Raw genomic sequence first — 22,585 nt, 5'->3', positions numbered from 1 at the left:
CCCCTTTCACACAAGAGCATCTTTCTCTGTCTCTCTCTCTCTCTCTATCTCTACTCTACTTCAAAGATAATATAAAATGCAGAAATGAGAATTCTGTCACATTTGGAAATATTTGTATAAATGTATTACAATTCATATAGCATAGCCTGTGCATATTAACAACATTATTCATTATAAATAAGTTTACATTATAATTAGAATATACACTACATATTTCAATAATAGTGTAAGATATTATTATTTTGTCAGATAAAAGCAACATTGCCATTATTACGATTTATGCAAATAGCACATGATTTGAATCTACAGACAAGGCATTGGAATATATTCCTTAGTTACCATACTGTTTGAACATGTGGAATCTAAAGTGCTTTATCAAATGGACCGCCTCTAATTTTCCAAATTGAACAGTCAGTTTTCCTTTTACTCGAGGGAGACACTGCTCTCAAATTCACACTTCAACCCGCTGATGCTGTCCCACTTGGCTGACTGTAAACCTTCTGGTGTTTTGAGAAAAGGGAAAGTTTTATCCCAGGACATCCTCCCTTTGCCCTGTGAGGAACCGGAGGAACAGTTATTTACCAGTCTCATGAATTTAGGGGTGGTGAATCGGTGCAGTAATCTGGTCCCCAGCCCGGTGAACCCTGGGGGACTGACAGGAATCTCCGACTCCATCTCTGCTCTGTGGAAGTGGAGCTGGTTTAGTCGCCCTTTCGGCGGGAAGGCTGCCATGCTTCTGACTCCCTCTCCTACTTGATTGTGCAACGTCATTATTTTCATCTTTTGGCGCCCTAGTGGAATCCTCGGGCGCTCTCGGAGATTGACTTTGCCGTTTAAAAGTGCTTTTGGTGTGGAGACAGTTTTGTCAGCATTGTTAGTCACTTCACAGGTGCTCTCTTGACATGGGCTATTAGGGATATTTTGTCCTGCAGCAAGGCTATCTTTAATTTCCTTGCTGATAGGCTCTTGTCAAGTACGTTACCCTGATAAAACTGCTTTTTGTTGCTCAGGAGGTGGAGGTGAAATTACTTTGCTTTGCCCCAGAGGGTTTAGAGAGCTTGTTGGGCTGTCACCATTCGGCCCCTGCCCCCTTCCCGATGCCGACCTCTCCTCATCTGGCACCACCTTCTTTCTCCCAGAGTTCAGGGTCTGGACATACTTTCCGTGCCCAAAGAAGTTGGCCACCTGGATGGAAGAGTGCCCAGACTGGTTGGCGCAGGCCAGCCTCAGGCCTATTCCTTTGAAAGCCCTTAAAACTTCTTAAGGTTAGGGGGCAATATTTTCATGTCCGGATGAAAAGTGTGCCCAAAGTAAACTGCCTGCTACTCAGGCCCAGAAGCTAGGATATGCATATTATTAGTAGATTTGGATAGAAAACTAAAACTGTTTGAATGATGTCTGTGAGTATAACAGAACTTATTTGGCAGGCGAAACCCCGAGGACAAACCATCTAGGATTTTTGTTTTGAGGTCACTCTCTTTTCAATGGTTTTCTAAGGAGATCAAGATTTCTAAGGCCCTTGCTTGCTGTTCCTGTCACTTCCACTGGATGTCAACAGTCTTTAGAAATTGGTTGATGTTTTTCCTTTGAGAAATTAAGAAGTAAGGCAGTTCAGAACGAGGGTCGAGTGAAGTGTACTGTTTGTTAGAGGCGCATGACCTGAAAGCTCGCTCCACTTTGTTTTTATCCGCTATTGAACGCAGTTTATCCCGTCTTAATTGCCTAAAGTTGTATTAGGAAATTTGTTTGAAATGTCTGGATCAAGTTTACAGGTAACTTATTAGATACTTTGTAGTCATATTGCGCAAGTTGGAACCGGTGTATTTTCAGAATCAAACGCGTCAAATAAATGGACATTTTGGGGATATAACGACAGAATTAATCGAACAAAAGGACTATTTGTGATGTTTAATGGACATATTGGAGTGCCAACAGAAGAAGATCTTCAAAGGTAAGGCATGAATTATATGTTATTTCTGACTTTTGTGTTGTGCCTGGCGGGTTGAATTATTAATTATTGAATTAATTGCTGTCCTCAGATAATAGCATGGTTTGCTTTCGCCGTAAAGTCTTTTTGAAATCTGATACTATGGCTAGATTAACAAGAAGTTCATCTTTAAATCGGTGTATAACACTTGTATGTTTTATGAATTATTATTATGAGTATTTCTGTTTTGAATTTGGCGCGCTGCTATTTCACTAGGTGTTGTCAAAAGATTGGCGCTCGAAGGAATCACTAAGAAGTTAACAGGAAATCCAGCTCCTGGCTGTGGCCGGTGCACATCAGGGCACTGTTCTCCCAGGCGTCAGACACATCAGGGTCGGTGCTGAACTGCACCAGAATTTTGATAATGTCCAGTAGGCCAAACTCACAGGGCAATCTTAACAAGGGCCACAGGGACCAGTGGAAGCAAAATAACCTCATAAGATATAAAGTGCCTCACCATATTCTACCGTAGGTATTAAATACTTTTCTGCATATGCTTTAGTTTTTCGATGTCAAACCCACCACTGATGTGCCTGCCCAAAGAGCTCTATGTTCAGGTAATCCGACTATAGCACCATCTGGAGTTTGATAAACGGCATTGGCACTTGGATTGGAACCGGTGCTATAACCTTAGGAAATCACTGACATGGGCTTGGACCATAGAATGCGAGGCATGTTCCCACCAGCTCAGACAAGCTTTCATATCAGCACCTATTCTAGTTTATGCTGACTTACAGAAGCTTGTTGTATTAGTGATTGATGCCAGCCAGGGGGGGAGGCGCAGATCTATCGCCTTTGTTATCAGAGCGCTCAAACCCACTGAGAGGAACATGGAGAATTATATCTCCATGAAGCTTGAGTTCCTGGCCCTTAAGTGGGCTGTTACAGAAAAGTTCAAAGAGTACTTCCTATGAACCCCCTTTAAAGTATTTACAGATAACAAGCAGTTGTGTAAGCGGTGCGTAACTGGCCGCACGGAAGTCAGGCGCAGGAGAGCAGAAATGGGCAAAAGCCGGAGCACTTTAATGATGCAAAAACAAACTGCACCCAGAACAACAAAATACGGGTTGAAACAACCCGTCGCCAACCAGTCAGAAATGCACAAAACACTACAACAAGCAATTCCACACACAGACATGGGGGGAACAGAGGGTTATATACACGTCAAATAATAAGGGAATGTCAACCAGGTGTGTGGGAAAACAAGACAAAACAAATAGAAAATTAAAGGTGGATCGGCGATGGCTAGAAGATCGGTGACGTCGACAGCCGAACGCCACCTGAACAAGGTGAGGAACCAACTTCGGTGGAAGTCGTGACAAGTTGTGTCATCTGAACAAGGCAATCAAGCAACGGTGGGCCTCCCAGTTGGCCTCTTTTGACCTCATTCTTATGTATTGCCCTTGATCTAGGAATGGAAATGCTGATGCACTGTCCCGCCAGTATGTGAAGCCAGGCGAACTAGAGGAGGTGGTGACAAGTGGAGAGGATGAACCAGTAAGAAAGTTGTCAAGTGTTCAATGTGAGATTTCTGCTCTTCCTGGTTGTTCGCAGGCAGACTTGACTGTTTTGCAGAAGCGAGATATAGTCATTGGACCATTCCTGACATACTGGAAGGATGCCAGATCTCCAGGCCCAATGGAGAGAGAGAAATTGGGTGGACGTACAAAGGAGCTTGTTCGTCAGAGGTAGCAACTGTGTTGTTCCCGACAAAACTATGCCTCTGATGGAGGCAAGAAGAAGTACCATCTCGTACTGCCACAGTGTCACCATAAGTATAAAGGTATCAGTCTTCACAACAATCATGGGCACCAAGTGGTGGAGTGCACTTTGCAATTGGTACGGTCAAACTGTTACTGACCAAGCTTGTCTGGAGACTTTGAGAAAATGGTGCAGAACGTGTTGGAGGTGCATTCTACCTAAAGCAATTCAGCCAAAGGTCAATCTCTTTATATGCCCCCATGAAGTCCTAGCTATAGATTTCACTGTACTAGAGCCAGCTAGCAATGGAATCCAGAATGTTCTCCTGTTACTAATGTGTTTTTCAAGTGCATGCAGGAAATCCCTTCCAAGGATCTGCGGGCAGGTACGGTTGCTGAGGTTCTGGTGAAGCATTGGCTATATCTGTTCGGCCCACCGTGTCGGATCAATTTGGAACAAGTGCAACATTTTTAGAGCAACTTGATCCAGCAACTGTGCAAACTCCACAACCCAATACCAGCCCCCAGGGTAACGGTCAGTGTGAGCGCTTCAACTGGATCCTTCATGACCTTGCCCTCTGACCAAAAGAGGCGCTGACGTCACCACCTCCATCAGGTAACCAATGCATACGGTTGATCAGTCCACTTGTCTGCCTGTTGACTTTTTGCTTGGTATGGACAGAGAGGATTCTGGAGAGGGCAATGTGGAGGATTGGGTGTAGGAGCACCAGGAGTCCACGGGAGAAGCACATGACCATGCGCAGCAGTGGCTGAATGCAAGGAAGCAGCTCAGAGATCAGAGGTATCGAAGTCAAGTGAGCGACCCACAACTAAGGGAAGGAGAACTGGTCTACACCAGAAATCATTCGGTCAGAGGTCACAACAAGATCCAGGACGCCTATGGCCTGACACTCTATTGGGTAGTGCGATGGCCAGAGGACCATGAGCTGTTTATTCCATCGCTCCAGCTGATCAAGATGGGTTGGTCGGGCAAGGGCACCTAACAGAGCTTCAAAGTGTTCTGGCTGGTTCCCTGCAGGAAGAATGGAGTCTGGAGGACCGTGCACCATTGGATAAAGTGAGCAAAGATGACACTGGTAATTCTGATTATCTTTAATTAATTAAGATTAATATTATAAATATTCTTCAGGCTAGAGTCTATTTTTCTAAATTTCCGCCTGACTGACGTGCCCAAATAAACTGCCTGTTGCTCAGGCCCTGAAGCCAGGATATGCATATGATTGGTACCATTAGAAAGAAAACACTATGTAGTTTGTAGAAATGTTAAAATAATGTAGGAGAATATAACACAATAGATATGGTAGGAGAAAATCCAAAGATAAAACAACCAGAATTGTTTTATTTTGAGAGACCATCAAGTTTAAGGGCATACTGAAAATTAGCTCCCTGGATGCAATTCCTATGGCTTCCACAGGGTGTCAGCAGTCTATGTTCAAGGTTCCAGGCTTGTAACTTACAAAACGAATAAGAAATATCAGTTTTAGTACAGGGACACAGTCTTGGAAATTCGTGTTTGCGCACGCCATGAATACAAGACGCACCTGCTAAAATCGGTTTCCTATTGAAAAGACTTCTTTCCCTAAGAAATATTATAGTTTGATTACATTTTAGGGTATCTGAGGAACGAGTAGATTACTCAAATCGATGGCACCAACTAAACAGACCTTTTGGGATATAAAGAAGGATTTTATCTAACAAAACGACACTACATATTATAGCTGGGACCCTTTGGATGACAAATCAGAGGAACATTTAATCGCTATTTGTGAATTTATGAAACCATCCTCAATCAATCGCATGGCATGTTTTCGCTGTAATAGCTACTGTAAACCGGACAGTGCAGTTAGATTTACAAGAATTTAAGCTTCAACCGATATTAGACATTTATATGTATCTAAATGTTTAATGTCCATCATTTTTATGATTATTTACTTGAATTGCGAGCCCTCCAGTTTCACCGGAAGTTGTTCCGCTAGCGGGACACTTAGGCTTATTAAAGACGTTCATCACGAGTCTGCAGGACTCAAAATCGACAAGTCTTGTGTAGGCTACATGTACATCTAGGCTAGCCGCTATGCATTATTATATTCATCTACATCGTAATGCGTTTTGAATCGAGCATAAGGACCAGCAGTTAACAGTTTTCTCCTCAACAAAAAAAAGCTTGCTGTGGAGGGGGCTGGAACCCACTGTTACAATCTATGGTTAAGGTACACTATCAATTGCGAGTCAACATCTGCTTTATGCGCTGTGTGCCACAGAGAAGCGATGACGACAATGATAGCCTTCATGACTGCAATGATAGCCTTCATTGTTGATAAACTTACATGTTCTAAGGACCTCATTTATATTTTTCCAATTAAAGCATAACTGTGGGAAGTATGGGGTGCTCAGAGTTGGGTAGGTTACCTTCTAATTGTAATCTGTTACAGTTACTAGTTACCTGTCCAAAACTGTAATCAGTAACGTAACTTTTTGATTACCACAAACTCAGTAATGTAATCTGAGTACATTCCGTTACTTTTAGGATAAATCAATGTTAAAGTTTACTTAGCTGGCCATATATGGATGTTACATTTTACTTTATGGGTTGGTTATGTAGGCTTCTTCTAACCCATCACTTTTTACTACATACGATTAAATTATATCTTTACATTAAAAACCAAAGTCTATCAGAATTCCAGTCACTCCAATAAATGTTATGCACCTTGATCTTTAAGAATAGGACTAAGGATTTATTAGCCAGCCCTACTCTGTTGTTAATGATTTGTTGTCATGGAGGACTGATTGGGCTCATTGATTTGAGTTGAAAAATAAATGCTGCGCTCATGGAATGGCATGCTTTGAGCACTACTGAAAAGTACTATTTACATGTGAAAAATGGTGACACTTTGATATCTTGATAATATGCAGCTGTTTAAAGGGCAAATCCACAGATTAAACAATAACAAAATGGACAAGCTTATATTTTGGGTTCTCATGGAGTGTGACAACTGAACTAAGCTCATGAGGCATTTATAAGTTATATTCTTCAAGAATCAATGGATATACACTACCGTTCAAAAGTTTGGGGCCACTTAGAAATGTTCATGTTTTTGAAAGAAAATCACGTTTTTGGTCCATTACAATAACATAAGAAAAACAGTGTAGACATTATATTGTTGTAAATAACTACTGTAGCTGGAAACGGCTGATTTTTTATGGATTATCTAGGCGTACAGAGGCCCATTATCAGCAACCATCACTTCTGTGTTCCAATGGCACGTTGTGTTAGCCAATCTGAGTTGATCATTTTAAAAGGCTAATTGATCATTAGAAAACCCTTTTGCAATTATGTTAGCACATCTGAAAACTGTTATGATTAAAGAAGCAACAAAACTGGCCTTCTTTTGACTAGTTGAGTTTCTGGAGCATCAGCATTTGTGAATTCGATTACAGGCTCAAAATGGCCAGAAACAAATAACTTTCTTCTGAAACTCGTCAGTCTATTCTTGTTCTGAGAAATGAAGGAATACCATGCGAGAAATTGCCAAGAAACTAAAGATCTCGTACAACGCTGTGTACTACTCTCTTCACAGAACAACGCAAACGGGCTCTAACCAGAATAGAAAGAGGAGTGGGAGGCCCCGGTGCACAACTGAGCAAGAGGAAAAGTCCTCAACTGGCAGCTTCATTAAATAGTACCTGCAAAACACCAGTCTCAACGTCAACAGTGAAGAGGAAACTCGGCAGAGTTGCTTAGAAAAAGACATATCAGACTGGCCAATAAAAATAAAAGATTAAGATGGGCAAAAGAACACAGACACTGGACAGAGACGCCTCTTCACTTCTTGAATTCAACCATTATTGGGTTCAAATACACATTTAGATTTGTGAACAGCCATCGACAACAACCACAATCCGTAAGGCGCAAGTAGCTAAATGAGAGAGCAGCAGTGTGATTCACATCAATGCGCTATGTAGATATCCATAATAAATTATACCCGTATCGCCGTAGACAACACCACTGCTGTCATTCTTACCTCCTAGCATTTATTCAAATTGGATAATCTTTGTATGCCGACAGCAGTCACACCATTTGAAGACATAGCTTGGTCTGTAGCCTACAAAAGCCTATTACTGCTCTTTTCCTACGGTTCATCAAACACATGTGGTGTGTCATCATAGTGGTCTCTGACTTGTGGTCAGACTCGCTCAGGTGGAACAAATTTAAACATGTGCCTTTTTTCAATGTCATTTGAATGTCATTGAGAAAACAAAGAAATGTCAAAGATTTTTTTCCGCCAACATATTTTCTGAATTTAAAAGTAATCCTCGATGTAATCATCTAGTTTTTCAAAAGTATCTGTAATCTGATTACAATATTTTTGCTGGTAACGTAACAGATTACAGTAACCAGTTTTTGGTAATCCCTTACATGTAAGGGATTACATGTAATCTGTTACTCAACAACCCTGGGGGTGCTGAGGGTGCTGCAGCACCCCCATCAAAGTCTGGCTGTCACGTTCTGACCTTTATTCCTTTGTTTTTGTATTTAGTTAGTATGGTCAGGGCGTGAGTTGGGCAGTCTATGTTTGATTTTCTATGATTTGGGGATTTCTATGTTTCGGCCTAGTATGGTTCTCAATCAGAGGCAGGTGTCATTAGTTGTCTCTGATTGAGAATCATACTTAGGTAGCCTGGGTTGCACTGTTTGTTTGTGGGTGATTGTCTATGTTGATGGCTTGTTTCAGCGCAGCTCGCGTCAGCGTCACAGTTGTTATTTTGTTTACTGGTTTTGTATAGTTTTCAGTGTTCAGTACTTTCTTGATTAAAGATTTACCATGGACACTTACCACGCTGCATTTTGGTCTTCTGATCCATCTTGCCTCTCCTCTTCAGATGAAGAGGAGGACGACCGTGACACTGGCATTCTCTAGAATTAAGGTTATTTCAAGACAACTGGGAACTCTGGAAAAAAACAAGGTTGAATCATGACGTCAGTGATCTTCAGGTCGGAGCTCTGGAAAGAGGCCCGAGTTTCCGACTTGGAATTCTGAGTTGGTTGACGGTTCAAAAGGTATTCACACAGTCGGAGATCATTTTTCCCGATTTCCCAGTTGTCTTGAACTCACTGAAGTCTGAGAGTACCCAGTTGTTTTGAACGAAGCAGAAGTCATGCTGGATTGACAGCATGACCAATGTATTCAACCTTTTCTGGCCCATGGTGTTGCGTGTGAATGTTTATCCTTTTAAGCTTTTAAGACTTAGACCACACCCTCTCCATTGAATTGAAGGCAGGGGAAGCAAAATAGTGATGGCTTGGCAACCCTTGCAGTTAGCCACTGATTCCTTCCAAAACACTCATTGGTGAATTTGCAATTTCCACTTGTTGTCTAATGTTTATGTCCAATGGCCAATGAGCACCAATATGTTTTATATATATATATATATAATTTATCTTCATATGACAAGGATGGAAAAGGATTTGCCAGTAGATTGTCAACTTGATTCATGATGATGACTGCTTGTCTAGCTTGCTAGCTAAGATTTTGAAAGTATGAGGTTGACATGATCAGTCCAATCAAAACTACGGTAGATATGTGATTTGATGTCATTTAATCTGTGGCCAAGGACCTTGAGCCTTCTTGGATGGGCACTTCTAATGTAAATCTAGGGCAACACCCAAGTGGGTTTGAACTTTCTAGCTCTCCTTGTAGATTTTGCTGTGATGTAGTGTCCCCATGAGTGACAGAACACTGAGCCAATCATGGTGCAACTAGAGAAGCTTGCCAACCCCTGCGCTCTATATTTTCTGCTGGCTGCCCCTCCATCACAGAAAGCACTGTGCTAAGCTGAAACACCTGCATTTTGAAGCTGCCTTACTCAGAAAGGCAAAATAGAGATGGTCTGTATGCTGCTTTATTAACCCAATAAATTATTTTTTTTACATTGTTTGCACACTGATATGTGACACGAGTGTATCTCAGTGCAAGAGGTGTCACTCCAGTCCCTGGTTCAAATCCAGGCTGCATCACATCTGGCTGAGATTTGGAGTCCCATAGGACCAAATTCAGTTTTGAGATCTACCAGTGTCATTGGCGTAGGGTTAGCTGGACATTTCTGACTGTTCTGTTCAAGGCAACTGGGAACTTGCAACTCATAATTCCAAGTCGGAAATTCAGGCATCTTACTCGAGCTTAGACTTTCTAACCTAAAGATCACTGATGTCACTATTTGACTCTATTTTTTTATGAGTTCTACGTTGTCTAGAACGCACCATTGGAACTGTGACAACGGGCAGCCTATCCCCGCTAGGCTTGATGGGATATGTAGTGATTTTGGCAACACAGACAGGTATGTACACATTTTTGTACCCTTAACAATTTTTAAACTGACTATTGCATTTGTTGATTTAAATCGGACTTCATTCATATAATGAGGAATCCAGGAATGTCACACGTTATTGACACATGAAAACTAGAGAAAATAGCAACTCTACAAAACGCAATGACTACCTTGAGGGCTCCCGAGTTGCTCAGCGGTCTAAGGCACTGCATCTCAGTGCTAGAGGCGTCACTACAGACCCCGGTTAGATTCCAGGATGTATCACAACCGGGAGTGGTTGGAAGTTTCATAGGGCAGCGCACAATTGGCCCAGCATTGTTAGGGTTTGGCCGAGGTATGCCGTGATTGTGAATAAGAACTTGTTCTTAACTGACTTGCCTAGTTAAATAAATGTTTTTTTAAATGAATGGCTAAATTACTTGTGGAATCAAAGAAAGGTTCCACAGAGCTCCTCCTCACCACTCTACTGGGAACTCGGGAAAAATTTGCTTCACTGGGATTTTTGTTGTTGTTGAAAGGTCATCCAACTTGGCATTCCAAGTCGGAAACTCTGGCATCTTTCTAGAGCTTAGACTTTCCTACCTGAAGATCACTGATGTCATGATTTTTTTCAGTTCCCAGTTGTCTTGAAAGCACCACTTGTCAAGGATGTATCAGTGCAATATTGGCACGCAACATTTTGTTAGGGACCAAAGGAACAAGTACAACTTGAATTTGTAGGTTTAAAATGTCCCTCTCGTGGCCAGGGTTGACCTATTTTAAGAAATGCTGTTGGTTGGTGGATTTAACGTCTAAATTCTTTCACAGGCTGATGGAGAAGTTGTGTCAAGATATATTTAGTAGGCTACCACCTTTTGAGGTTAACATAGGGCTAACTTGTGCCATGTTATCTTATGGGACCTGAGGTGCGTTCAGTTCGCTTGAACATTTGCTACATTCCCGTACGATTTGTACTGAATGACACGTTTCCGCAAAAAAATTAGAACAGTTTGAGGTACATTTTACGCGTTTGGTGGGTGTGGCCTGAAGCAATGAGTGACGTTTAACTTTAAATTGTTGCTTATGTTTGCAAGTACGGATCTCAGATCTCTTAGTTATATCCAACGTTATTAATGAACAACACGTGTTTTTCTTGACCAAAAGCGACACAATCCCATTGCCTTCCAGTCAAAAAAACACACTAACCACTTTGTCTGCATTGGGTCTTATTTCACCCAGGACAGTGTGCAGAGTTGTTTCTCTCGCTTCACACATGTCACTCTGGCTGTGAGCCAACACTCACTTCCCAGAAATGAGTACTGGGCGGAGATCTCGTTCCTGAAGCTGGAAAGTGAAACTGGGAAAACCATTTAGAATGCGTGATCCTGCTTGTAGCTGGAAGGTTAACATTATCACAGGTTTGTAAAATTACTTTCATCATTATAACCTATGTGTGCTGTTACCTCGACCAATCGGATGGCACGCATGTAGGGTGGTCGGCAAAAGAATGTTGAGTACAGATTATTATTATAACTTTCTCAAAAAAGGGGTGACGACGAATTAAAAAAACAGAAAAAGTTTGAATACCACTGACTTAAGGTAATGTATGTGTGTGCAAAAATACCTATCATTTGGAGCTTACTTGTGTTTACTTAGTGTTTTCAATATTAAAGTTCGTCATTTGTAATTTAGGGGTGTACTTTCAATATTCAACTACATCATCTGTTATAGATGTTGTTTCTAGATCCGATGTGGGCATTCGTTTTTCGATGCGTGGTGATTTGCTTTTACAGTAGACGCGTTATGTTTCAACGTTCCATGTGACCTTTTGTTATTAGATGTGTTCAGCATTCAAGATCTGTTGTCATCATTTTACATTTGAATTGTGTCACAATAATGTTCCAAATACAGTACTTTCCTTTACCTCTATAGAGTGCACTTTGCCCCGCCTTTTGAAATGTGTGTGTAATGAGAGAGTCAAATGCTGTAACTTTTCTCCCACTCTTTGCAGTTTGCATCTAAATTTCACCCGAAGTTGCACCAACCCTGACTGAGAATTTGACTGAAGCCCAAAGCGGTTAAACCCAAAGCAAACGAAGATGGCACCAGAATTAAACTTGTCTCCACCAACCAAATTTCTGCTGGTACCCGGTGAGCCGCAGGCGCCTTGGAATGACTGGATAGAATATTTTGAGTTGTACATAAGAGGCTCGCCAGAGGAAGAGAAGATAGCACTGTTAAACATTTACCTTGGGAAGGAGGGACTGCGCATCTTATATACTTTGACAACGATTGAAACATATGCAGCAATGATTGATGCCCTCAATGCTTACTTCAGCAATGCTCAGGAGCCTCGGGACTGTCAGGAGCCTCAGGACTGTCAGGAGCCGCAAGACTGTCAGGAGCCTCAAGACTGTCAGGAGCCTCAAGACTGTCAGGAGCCTCAAGACTGTCAGGAGCCTCAAGACTGTCAGGAGCCTCAAGACTGTCAGGAGCCTCAGGACCCGGATGATTCACAAAGAATCAAACAGAACAGTGAGTCAAACAGAACTTCCCAAAACTTTCACAATTCTGATCATCAAAATGTGAGCACCATATTCAACATTTGTACTAATAGCAACATGCACCCATAATGTTTAAAGTTCATAAATACTTATGAAAACATTTAATAGTTGGCCAGGTAGTGTTAAGTACACAACACTTTGGAATTTACCAAAACATAACATAATGTGTTGAATCCAGGTCACAGCAACATGTCTGTATCCATCCAAGTATTATCTCACTGAGATAAAGCCCACCAAACTCACAAAGCCAACTCCATGACACTCATAGGTGTTATTCAGTAGTATTAAGTATGACTAGCAATCCTGGAAAATATCCATGATAATGTGTTTTGTGTCATGGATATTTTCCAGGTAGTAAATGTAGGGTTTCTATTAGGATAGCTGTGAGGCTCTAGTGCACAATGTAATGATATCTTGGGAATATATGAAGGGTGGACTGGAGGAGGGGTGGGCAAACTTTATTGGCTCGAGGGCCACATCGGGATTTTGAAATTCAACGGAGGGCCACATTTTTTGGGGGACCAATTGTTTGTTAAAATCAATTTGTGGGGGCTTCCCGAGTGGCGCAGCGGTCTAAGGCACTGCATCACTGTTCTTGAGGTGTCACTACAGACCGGGGTTTGATCCCAGGCTGTGTCACAGCTGGCCGTAACTGGGAGACCCATGAGGCGGTGCACAATTGTCCCAGCGTCATCCGGGTTAGGAGAGCGTTTGGCAGGCCGAGATTTTCTTGTCCCATCGCACTCTAGCAATCCTGTGGCGAGCGAGCCGGGTGCATGCACGCTGACATGGTCGCCAGGTGTACGGTGTTTTCTCCGACACATTGGTGCGGCTGGCCTCCTGGTTAAGCGGGCATTGTGTCAAGAAGCAGTGCGGGTCGCGTTTCGAAGGACGCACGGCTCTCCACCTTCACTTTTCCAGAGTCCATCCGGGAGTTGCAGCGATGGGACAAGACTAACTACTGTCGTGGAAATATTCAGTCAATCATATTTCTCAAATACCGGAGCCTGTGAGTTCAAATGGACATTTATTACAACATAATAAAAGCCGAGCTGGTTCATGAAATCAAGTCACTTTCACTCTTGGTACATACTTCTTATACATTTTTCCTCCTTAAATCACACTCATAGTAACTCCTCTTAATGACTCATCCCCTCTGGCATTTAGCCACCATTAGCTTATTGCCTTATTCATTTTAGTTTGGTTTCATATTAGCGCATGGAAACTGTAGAGCCACACCTATAGTTAAAACAAATGTCACCTTAAGACAGGTGCATGCATGTAGGACCACAGCAGCAGTCCTTGGCACTTTACAGAAATAGGCAGACCTGTCATCCTGACAACTCCTCTGAAAGGGACACCCATGATCTGGAAAAAACCCAAGAGGTGTAACCATAGCAACAGTACATATTAGGCCATAACACAGTTAAAGAAATAACCAGTCTTGTCCACTCCCCAGACAGGTGCATGTCTAATGGTGTGTAATGACATAGAGCACTAGTTTTGCTGACTATCCTGAAATGTATAATGGCCACATGTTCTGAAAAATTCTCAATACTTCCAATTGTATACCATGAAATTGGGGAGAAAAAAGGTCTAGAAAAAATATACATGTTTTGCGAGCTGTACTTTTCCCCCCTTGGATTAGAGGATGGTTTATGAGTAAAATGCACCCTTTTAACCTTTCAAATAGTGAGTAGCTAGTTTACTATCGGTCACGATCGTCGTCAGGGAAATGACCGGACCAAGGTGCAGCGTGGTGAGCGTACATTTCTTTTTATTAAGAATGTTGCCAAAAAAAACAAGAAAAACCACGACCGTGAAGGTTACTAGGGCTATACGGGCCACTAACAAAGTAAACTACCCACAACTAAGGTGGAAAAACTGGCTGCCTAAGTATGATTCCCAGTCAGAGACAACGATAGACAGCTGTCCCTGATTGAGAACCGTACCCGGCTAAAACATAGAAACAGAAAACATAGAAATAAATAAACTAGAATGCCCACCCTAGTCACACCCTGGCCTAACCAAAATAGAGAACCAAAATGGAGAACCAAAATAGAGAACCAAAACCTGACTCTATAGGGGAGGGTCCGGGTGGGCATCTACTTCGGTGGCGGCTCCGGTGCGGGATGCAGACCCCGCTCCACCTTTGGCTCCCCCCACTTTGGTGGCGCCTCTGGACTAGGGATCCTCACTGCAGGCTCCGGGCCATGGATCCTCACTGGATGCTTCGTGCCATGAATCCTCACTGGAGGCTTCGTGCCATGAATCCTCACTGGAGGCTTCGTGCCATGAATCCTCACTGGAGGCTTCGTGCCATGAATCCTCACTGGAGGCTTCGTGCCATGAATCCTCACTGGAGGCTTCGTGCCATGAATCCTCACTGGAGGCTTCGTGCCATGAATCCTCACTGGAGGCTTCGTGCCATGGATCATCACTGGAGGCTTCGTGCCATGGATCATCACTGGAGGCTTCGTGCCATGGATCATCACTGGAGGCTTCGTGCCATGGATCATCACTGGAGGCTTCGTGCCATGGATCATCACTGGAGGCTTCGTGCCATGGATCATCACTGGAGGCTTCGTGCCATGGATCATCACTGGAGGCTTCGTGCCATGGATCATCACTGGAGTGAGGAGACGAATAGGCAGCCTGGTGTGTGGAGCTGCCACAGGGCTTACCAGGCTGGGGAGACATACAGGAGGCCTGGTTTGCGAGCAGGCACAGGACTCACCAGGCTGGGGAGACATACTGGAGGCTTGGTTCTTGGAGTAGGCACCAGATACGGTGGAGGCGCACTGGAGGTCTCGAAAGCCTGCACAACCCGTCCTGGCTGGATGGTCACTTTCGCTCTGCAAATGCGGGCCGCTGGCACAGGACGCACTGGGCTGTGCAGACGCACCGGAGACACAGCGCGCAGAGCCGGCGCAGGATATACTGGGCCAAAGAGATGTACTGGAGGCCAGGCGCCCTGAGCCGGCACCATCCATCCTGGCTAGATGGCCACTCTAGCCCACCCATTGCGGGGAGCTGGAATGTAGCGCACCGGGCTGTGAACACGCACTGGAGACACCGTGCGCTCCACCGCATAACACGGTGCCTGACCAGTACCACGCTCCCTACAGTAAGCACGAGGAGTTGGCTCAGGTCTCCAACCTGACTCAGCCAATCTCCTCGTGTGTCCCCCGCAAAACAATTGGGGGGGAGAGGCCTCCCGGTGTTTCATGCCAGCCGTGACCCTGTGTAATCCTGGGCTCTTTTACTCACTGCCTCCGCCTTCCTCGCTGCTTCCACCTGCTCCCACGGCAGGCGATCCTTTCCCGCCAGGATCTCCTCCCATGTCCAGGATCCTTTCCCATTCAGGATGTCCTCCCATGTCCATTCCTCCAGAAAACGCTGCTCTTCTCGGCCACGCCACTTGTTCCGTTTGTGGTGGGTAGTTCTGTCACGAACGTCGTCAGGGAAATGACCGGACCAAGGTGCAGCGTGGTGAACGTACATTTTCCTTTATTGAGAATGTCGCCAACAAAACAAGAAACACCAAAAGCGACCGTGAAGCTTACTAGGGCTATGATTCCCAATCAGAGACAACGATAGACAGCTGTCCCTGATTGAGAACCATACCCAGCCAAATCATAGAAACAGAAAACATAGAAGTAAAGAAACTAGTCACACCCTGGCCTAACCAAAATAGAGAATAAGAGCCTCTCTATGGCCAGGGCGTGACACTATCAACAAATTACAATAGGTTAGGTTACTGTTGTGAATAACAAGTTGACTTACTGGCTAACACATACAGTATCTTTATCAACAAGCAGGATATCCTAAAAGAGCAATATTTTATTTTCTAATTAGGAAAAAGGATGATCATTACAGGAGCAGCAGCAACAATGGGTGCAGGTAAGATAATCTATTTAGTCTTTCTATTTTAGTATTTCTATTTGATGCAATAACTCCACTTATATGATTGATCTGTATTATATTTGTTGATTTTTGCAAAAAAACTACACTTTCTGGTCAAAATCCATTGTAAACATACTTTTGATAAGTTAAAACAATGTAAATGGAACAATAATTGCCAGAAAAAAGAAACACAGTATAAATGGCACAATAATTGTCAGTATAGGAAAAGGAATCTCTAGTCTATGCTCTGAACATTATTGGTTAAGCCCTTTCTAGGTGTTACCTTCAAATAATTTCACAGTTGTGTTACTACTTTCTTTTGTCATTTAGGCCTATGTCATTCACATTATAGTGATACCATTGTCAAACCTCCTATAACAGGGAGACATGTATGTTTTTGGTTGTTTGCTCGTTGCATGCTCTTGTCTGCTGGGCCTTCACAGCTGCAGCAGTGGTGGGGGCACCAATAGCCCTGGGAGTGGCAGGTGTGACTGCTGTTGGAGCAACTGCAGGGGGCGCCGCAATAGGTAAAATCAAAGAAAGCTTTAATGGCATGATGGAATAAAGGAAACAAATGGTAGTGTTTGATTATACTGTTTAGATCATGTGACTTATTGAGTAGAATTTATCATTGATGATTGACTTAGTCGTTTTCTTCTTTGCTCTTATAATGTAAGGATGTGTATCCTGTGTGTATCCATTTTGGGTCACCCATGTTCTTTGAAACTATTACCCCACTGAGCCAAAACCCACTAAAGTCCCAAAGCCACCTCCATGACACTCATAGGTTTAAGTGGTATTCCGCATGACCAGAAGTCCTTCAAAATATCTATGATGATGCATCAAAAAGCATAATCATAGATTTTTCCCAGGAAGTAAATATAGTATTTTTATTAGGATAGCTATGAGGCTTTCGTATGCAGTGTATATAATTACATTTTGGGACTATATGAAGGGTGGACTGACGGGCTAGAACATTTTTCTTTTTTAAAATCACATTTATTTTTCAATCAAATTGATTTATAAAGCCCTTTTTACATCAGCCGATGTCACAAAGTGCAATACAGAAACCCAGCCTAAAACCCCAAACAACAAGCAATGCCAATTTAGAAGCACGGTGGCTAGGAAAAACTCCTTAGAAAGGCAGGAAACTAGGAAGAAACCTAGAGAGGAACCAGGCTCTAAGGGGTGGCCAGTCCTCTTCTGGCTGTGCCGGGTGGAGATTATAACAGTACATGGCCAAGATGTTCAAATGTTCATAGATGACCAGCAGGGGCAAATAATAATAATCACAGTGGTTGTGGAGGGTGCAACAGGTCGGCACCTCAGGAGTACATGTCAGTTGGCTTTTCTTTTTTTTTTTTTCTTTTTTTAAATTTGACCCCTTTTTCTCCCCAATTTTGTGGTATCCAATTGTTGTAGTAGCTACTATCTTGTCTCATCGCTACAACTCCCGTACGGGCTCGGGAGAGACGAAGGTTGAAAGTCATGCGTCCTCCGATACACAACCTAACCAAGCCGCACTGCTTCTTAACACAGCACGCATCCAACCCGGAAGCCAGCCGCACCAATGCGCCGGAGGAAACACCGTGCACCTGGCCACCTTGGTTAGCGCACACTGCGCCCAGCCCGCCACAGGAGTCGCTGGTGCGCGATGAGACAAGGACACCCCTACCGACCAAGCCCTCCCTAACCCGGGCGACGCTAGGCCAATTGTGCGTCGCCCCACGGACCTCCCGGTCGCGGCCGGTTACGACAGAGCCTGGGCGCGAACCCAGGGACTCTGATGGCACGTCAGTTGGCTTTTCATAGCCGATCATTCAGTAGAGAGAGAGAGAGAGAGAGTTAAAAACAGCAGGTCTGGGACAAGGTAGCCCTTCCGGTGAGCAGGTCAGGGTTCCATTGCCACAGGCAGAACAATTGAAACTAGAGCAGCAGCAGGTGGACTGGGGACAGCAAGGAATCATCAGGGCAGGTAGTCCTGAGGCATGGTCCTAGGGCTCAGGTCCTCAGAGAGAAGAAAAAGAGTTAGAGGGAGCATAATTAAAATCACACAGGACACCGGGATAAGACAGGATAAATACTCCAGATAAACTGTAACAGACTGATCCTAGCCCCTGACACACAAACAATTGCAGCATAAAGCCCTTTAACCTTTTGAATCCAAAATGGTGAGCACCTAGTTTACAATCAACAACCAAGGTTACTCTGATGGATTGGGTGAATTACAAGTTCAGTTGCCATAAAAGGAAGTTATCGTAAAATAAGCAATATTTTCTTTACCGTTTAGGAACGGGTACAATTGCTGCAGCAGCAACAGCAACAGTGGGAGCAGGTGAGATAATTTATTTAGTCAGCATGAATTCAAATGATCAATTACCAGCTTCAAATAATTTTACAGATGTATTACTACTTTGTTTTGTTGTTTAGGCCAAACATTCACATGACAGTGATACTATTGTCAACCTCCTATAACACGAGGCCAGGTATGTTTCTAGTTGCTTGCTCAAGTGTTTCTGCTGGGCCTTCATAGTTGCGGCAGTGGCAATGGCACCAGTTGTCCTAGGAGCGATAGGATTCACTGCTGGTGGGATTGCTGCTGGATCATATGCTGCAAGCATGATGTCTGCAGCGGCCGTGGTAAATGGAGGTGGGGTAGCAGCAGGAGGTCTTGTTGCTGCTCTACAGACGGCAGGTAAATACGAAGAATCCTACAATCTTTTGATGAAATAAAGATAGCCAATGTTGGTGTTTGTGATGTCATAAATTACTAAATCATATGACTATATATTTTATCATTGATGTTTGGATTTATTTTTATTTTTTATGTGGGACAGTGACAGATGTGTATGTGGTCAACCTAGGTGCTGCAGGGCTTTCAGGAGCGGCTACAGCAGCGGTGGGAGGTGCTGGAGCTGCGATTAGTGGAGCCTTGGGATGGGTGGCCGCAGGAGCAGGGTTCTCAGGAGCGGCAGCAGCTACTACAGCAGCTACGGCAGGTGTGTGAGTGGCAGTGTAATGTAAGCAAGTTTGTTTCTCAAATATGGGATAGTGACGTGTGTGGTCTTCTCTAGGTGCTGCAGGGCTCTCTGCAACGGCTACAGCAGCCGCGGGAGGTGTTGGAGCAGCAGTTGGGGGAACAGCAGGATGGCTGGCCTCAAGGACTTGGACACCTGAAAAGGAGGAAGGAAAGGAGACAGAAGCAACTACAGCAGCTGCTGCAGGAGGTTTGTCAGATTCATTTATCATTGATAAATTGGTCATGTAAGTCAAATTAATGTTTGTCCTCTAGAGCTAAGGACTGTATAGGCTAAGGCTGGTTCATGTAGGTAAGCTACCACTATGGGGCAGTAGTCAAAGTGCAAGCAGTAGTTGTCACTTTATTGCATACATGAAAGGACAAGGTACTTTTGGTAGGTAAGGTAAACGCTTGATCAGGTGTGGTGAGTTGCTGGGACGGGGTGAGGCCAGAAGGTAATTGGGATAGGAGCCATGATCCTTCACAACAGTATGTTTGTATCGTATGTGGGACAGCGATGTGTGTGGTCTTCCTCTAGGTGCTGCAGGGCGTTCAGGAGAGTCTACAGAGGCTGTGGGAGGTGTTAGAGCAGCAGTTGTTGGAGCGTCTGAAGGGGAGGGAGGAGTCGAGGAGAGAGAGCTTTCAGGAACGACTACAGCAGCTGCAGAAGGTGTGTGGGGAGTCATTTATCATTTTAATTGGTAATGTAAGGATATTTGTGTCTCGTATGTGGAACAGCGATGTGTGTTGTCTTCATCTAGGTGCTGCAGGGCTTTCAGGAGAGGCTACAGAGGCTGTGGGAGGTGTTAGAGCAGCAGTTGGTGGAGCGGCAGGATGGCTGTTCTCAACAATCAGGACGTCTAAAAAGGAGGGAGGAGAGTAAAGAGGGAAGAGAAGAGATCCCGGAAGAGGGCCTTAAAAAAAAAAAAAACATATTGATACTGCAACATTCATGAAAGTGTTTTGAAAGATTTCATAATGGTGTTATGAGTGCATGTGTATACCCCCTTTGGTGTTGCCAAACATACATATATATCCACTCAACATGTGGTTAGAGCGTTGGGCCAGTAACCGAGCGGTTGCTGGATCGAATCCCCAAAAGAAGTCGTTCTGCCGGTGAGCAAGGTAGTTAACCCAGTTCCCCGGGCGCCAAAGACGTGGATGTTGATTTAGGCAGCCCCCCTGCACCTCTCTGATTCAGAGGGGTTGGGTTAAAAGCGGAAGACACATTTCAGTTGAAGGTATTCAGTTGTACAACCTACTAGATATCCCCCTTTCCCCTTTACAAACAGACGCATGCACATCCACTCAGAGGAACACATAGGCATGTGACACACATACTTTCAAAATAAAACTCTATTGTATACTGGAAAAAGTGTTTTGTTAGTTGTCACCGTAACAGCCCTATGACATACCAAACACAGAGCCGGTGTGTAAAGCACTTTGCAGGTGTGGTTCCCTTGCGCATTCTGGATAAATGCAATTTAATCACTGAAAACCCTGACCAACAGATTTTGCAGTGTTCTCATTCAATAGGGTTTTCAGATTATTTATCTAAAGCCATCCTTTTTAAATTTGGTGTAAAGTACCTTTAATTCAAATTTTCTCAACAGACTCACTGTACTATATGGAGAGAATTTTCAGAATATTAGAGATCAATGAAATAATCCCATTTAAATATACGCATAATCGTCTCCTTTCAGCACCAATTTAAAAATACTCTGATCCTGTGTACTGTATTATTTAGGGTTTGGAAATAATTGATAAAAAAAAAAAGGTTTGGAAAGCCTTTACACACGGACTGCATTGGTGAATAAAAAATAGTGGTTTGATTGATCCTGAAATTTTACAAATTTCATTTTTCAACCCATGAGAAAAGTGTACAACAGGGGTTGAACAGGAGTCCTATAAATCTACCCTAATACTGTCACTAATTACAGATGACAACGGTCCAGTAGTCGTGAACCGTGCGCCAGACTCCAGGTTTTATACTGCTAGGTATGGTCTGCGTTCCATAAAGATTAAAATAGGCTACATGCCCTTAATGATTGCACAACATGTAATACGTCAGCGTAATATGATCCACTATTGCTAGCAATACTAAAGAACAACCACACAAACGTGACAGAGGAAAGATTTAACAATGGAATTATGAGTGGCGTCTTTAGGCCTAGGTTTCCGGGGCTTCATCCCAAGAGGTTTTTGTTCCAGAAAGAAAGTGTGTTTTTCTGACTAAACCACATCTTTTGACAGTAACGCAGTGTCCCACTTTGGACTGAAGCTGAACTTTACAATATTATATTTAACCCTGTTTAAAATGAACAATGTTGAGGTGGTAGAACTGACCGAATGAAATGAATTGTAGACATATTATAACCTATTCCATTCTACAGGTTAACGTGCTTGGATCATGTCTGTTATTTCCATATAGGCTATGTAAATACCTGCAAGTTAGCATTTCATTGCACTGTGTACTACATGTGTATATGACGTAAACAAACTTGAAGTTTTTTTCCACCTTACTAGCTCTGTGCTTAATATTAGGAATGTTGAGATATAAATATAGTAGGCCTAGCCTATAAAAAGCTGATGGGATCTTCCTCTTTTTAATAGAAGCCATATCATGCAATTGCATAGCCTACAGAAATGTTGTGCAACATGAGCTCATGGGCTCTCATTAGGTGTTTGATTAGATTTTCAACATGAGCTCATGGGCTCTCATTAGGTGTTTAATTAGATTTCCGATCACATTTGCAGTGATGTCAGAGTGATTAGCGGGACAATAGAGTGCTGAGTACCAGGTAGTTAGCAAGTTTGGTAGGCTACTAATGACCATCAGCAACATCAGAGCTTGGAGAAGCCTAATTACCATGACTAAACGGTCAAGTGGAATTTGACTGCCTTCATTACTCGTGACCGCTGGTGTGGCGGTAATATGGTCACCGTAACAGCCCTAATCCTGCACATTTTTTATTTTACCCCCTTTTCTCCCCAATTTCGTGGTATCCAATTGTTAATAGTTACTATCTTGTCTCATCGCTACAACTCCCGTACGGGCTCAGGAGAGACGAAGGTCGAAAGC

General features: G+C 43.4%; 1 protein-coding gene and 1 pseudogene across 4 annotated transcripts; one reads left to right on the top strand and one right to left on the bottom strand.

Moving 5' to 3' along the window:
• Nucleotides 1–423: 423 nt before the first annotated feature.
• Nucleotides 424–8,571, bottom strand: LOC149972090 (uncharacterized; annotated as a pseudogene).
• A 2,326-nt stretch (nt 8,572–10,897) lies between these two features.
• Nucleotides 10,898–20,878, top strand: LOC110505470 (uncharacterized). Of its 4 annotated transcripts, none has more exons than XM_021584706.3 (10): nt 10,898–11,432; nt 12,026–12,549; nt 16,437–16,481; nt 16,928–17,011; nt 18,775–18,819; nt 19,018–19,179; nt 19,349–19,483; nt 19,559–19,711; nt 20,042–20,173; nt 20,265–20,878. In XM_021584706.3, exons 2-10 carry the CDS (start codon nt 12,114–12,116, stop codon nt 20,384–20,386), a joined length of 1,314 nt encoding a protein of 437 aa, XP_021440381.3. In that variant the 5' UTR covers nt 10,898–11,432; nt 12,026–12,113; the 3' UTR covers nt 20,387–20,878. The 4 variants fall into 4 exon arrangements, with proteins under 4 accessions (XP_021440381.3, XP_090076846.1, XP_021440382.3 ...); XM_090220720.1 differs by having other exon boundaries at nt 11,289–11,432; nt 18,915–19,179; XM_021584707.3 differs by having other exon boundaries at nt 11,355–11,613.
• Nucleotides 20,879–22,585: the final 1,707 nt, after the last annotated feature.

This window comes from Oncorhynchus mykiss, chromosome 25, assembly GCF_057628025.1.
Source record: "Oncorhynchus mykiss isolate SJ-2025 chromosome 25, ASM5762802v1, whole genome shotgun sequence".
Lineage (NCBI taxonomy): Eukaryota > Metazoa > Chordata > Actinopteri > Salmoniformes > Salmonidae > Oncorhynchus > Oncorhynchus mykiss.
Note: the sequence above shows the minus strand (reverse complement) of the source record. Positions and strands in the feature narration are given on the sequence as shown.

Bases quoted from the DNA above. Each gene is read 5' to 3' on its own strand.
- LOC110505470 (XM_021584706.3), top strand. From the start codon at position 12,114: ATGGCACCAGAATTAAACTTGTCTCCACCAACCAAATTTCTGCTGGTA. The intron at 16,482-16,927 runs GTAAGATAATCT...GGGCCTTCACAG, and splicing joins AGCAGCAACAATGGGTGCAG to CTGCAGCAGTGGTGGGGGCA. The intron at 19,484-19,558 runs GTGTGTGAGTGG...GGTCTTCTCTAG, and splicing joins TACTACAGCAGCTACGGCAG to GTGCTGCAGGGCTCTCTGCA.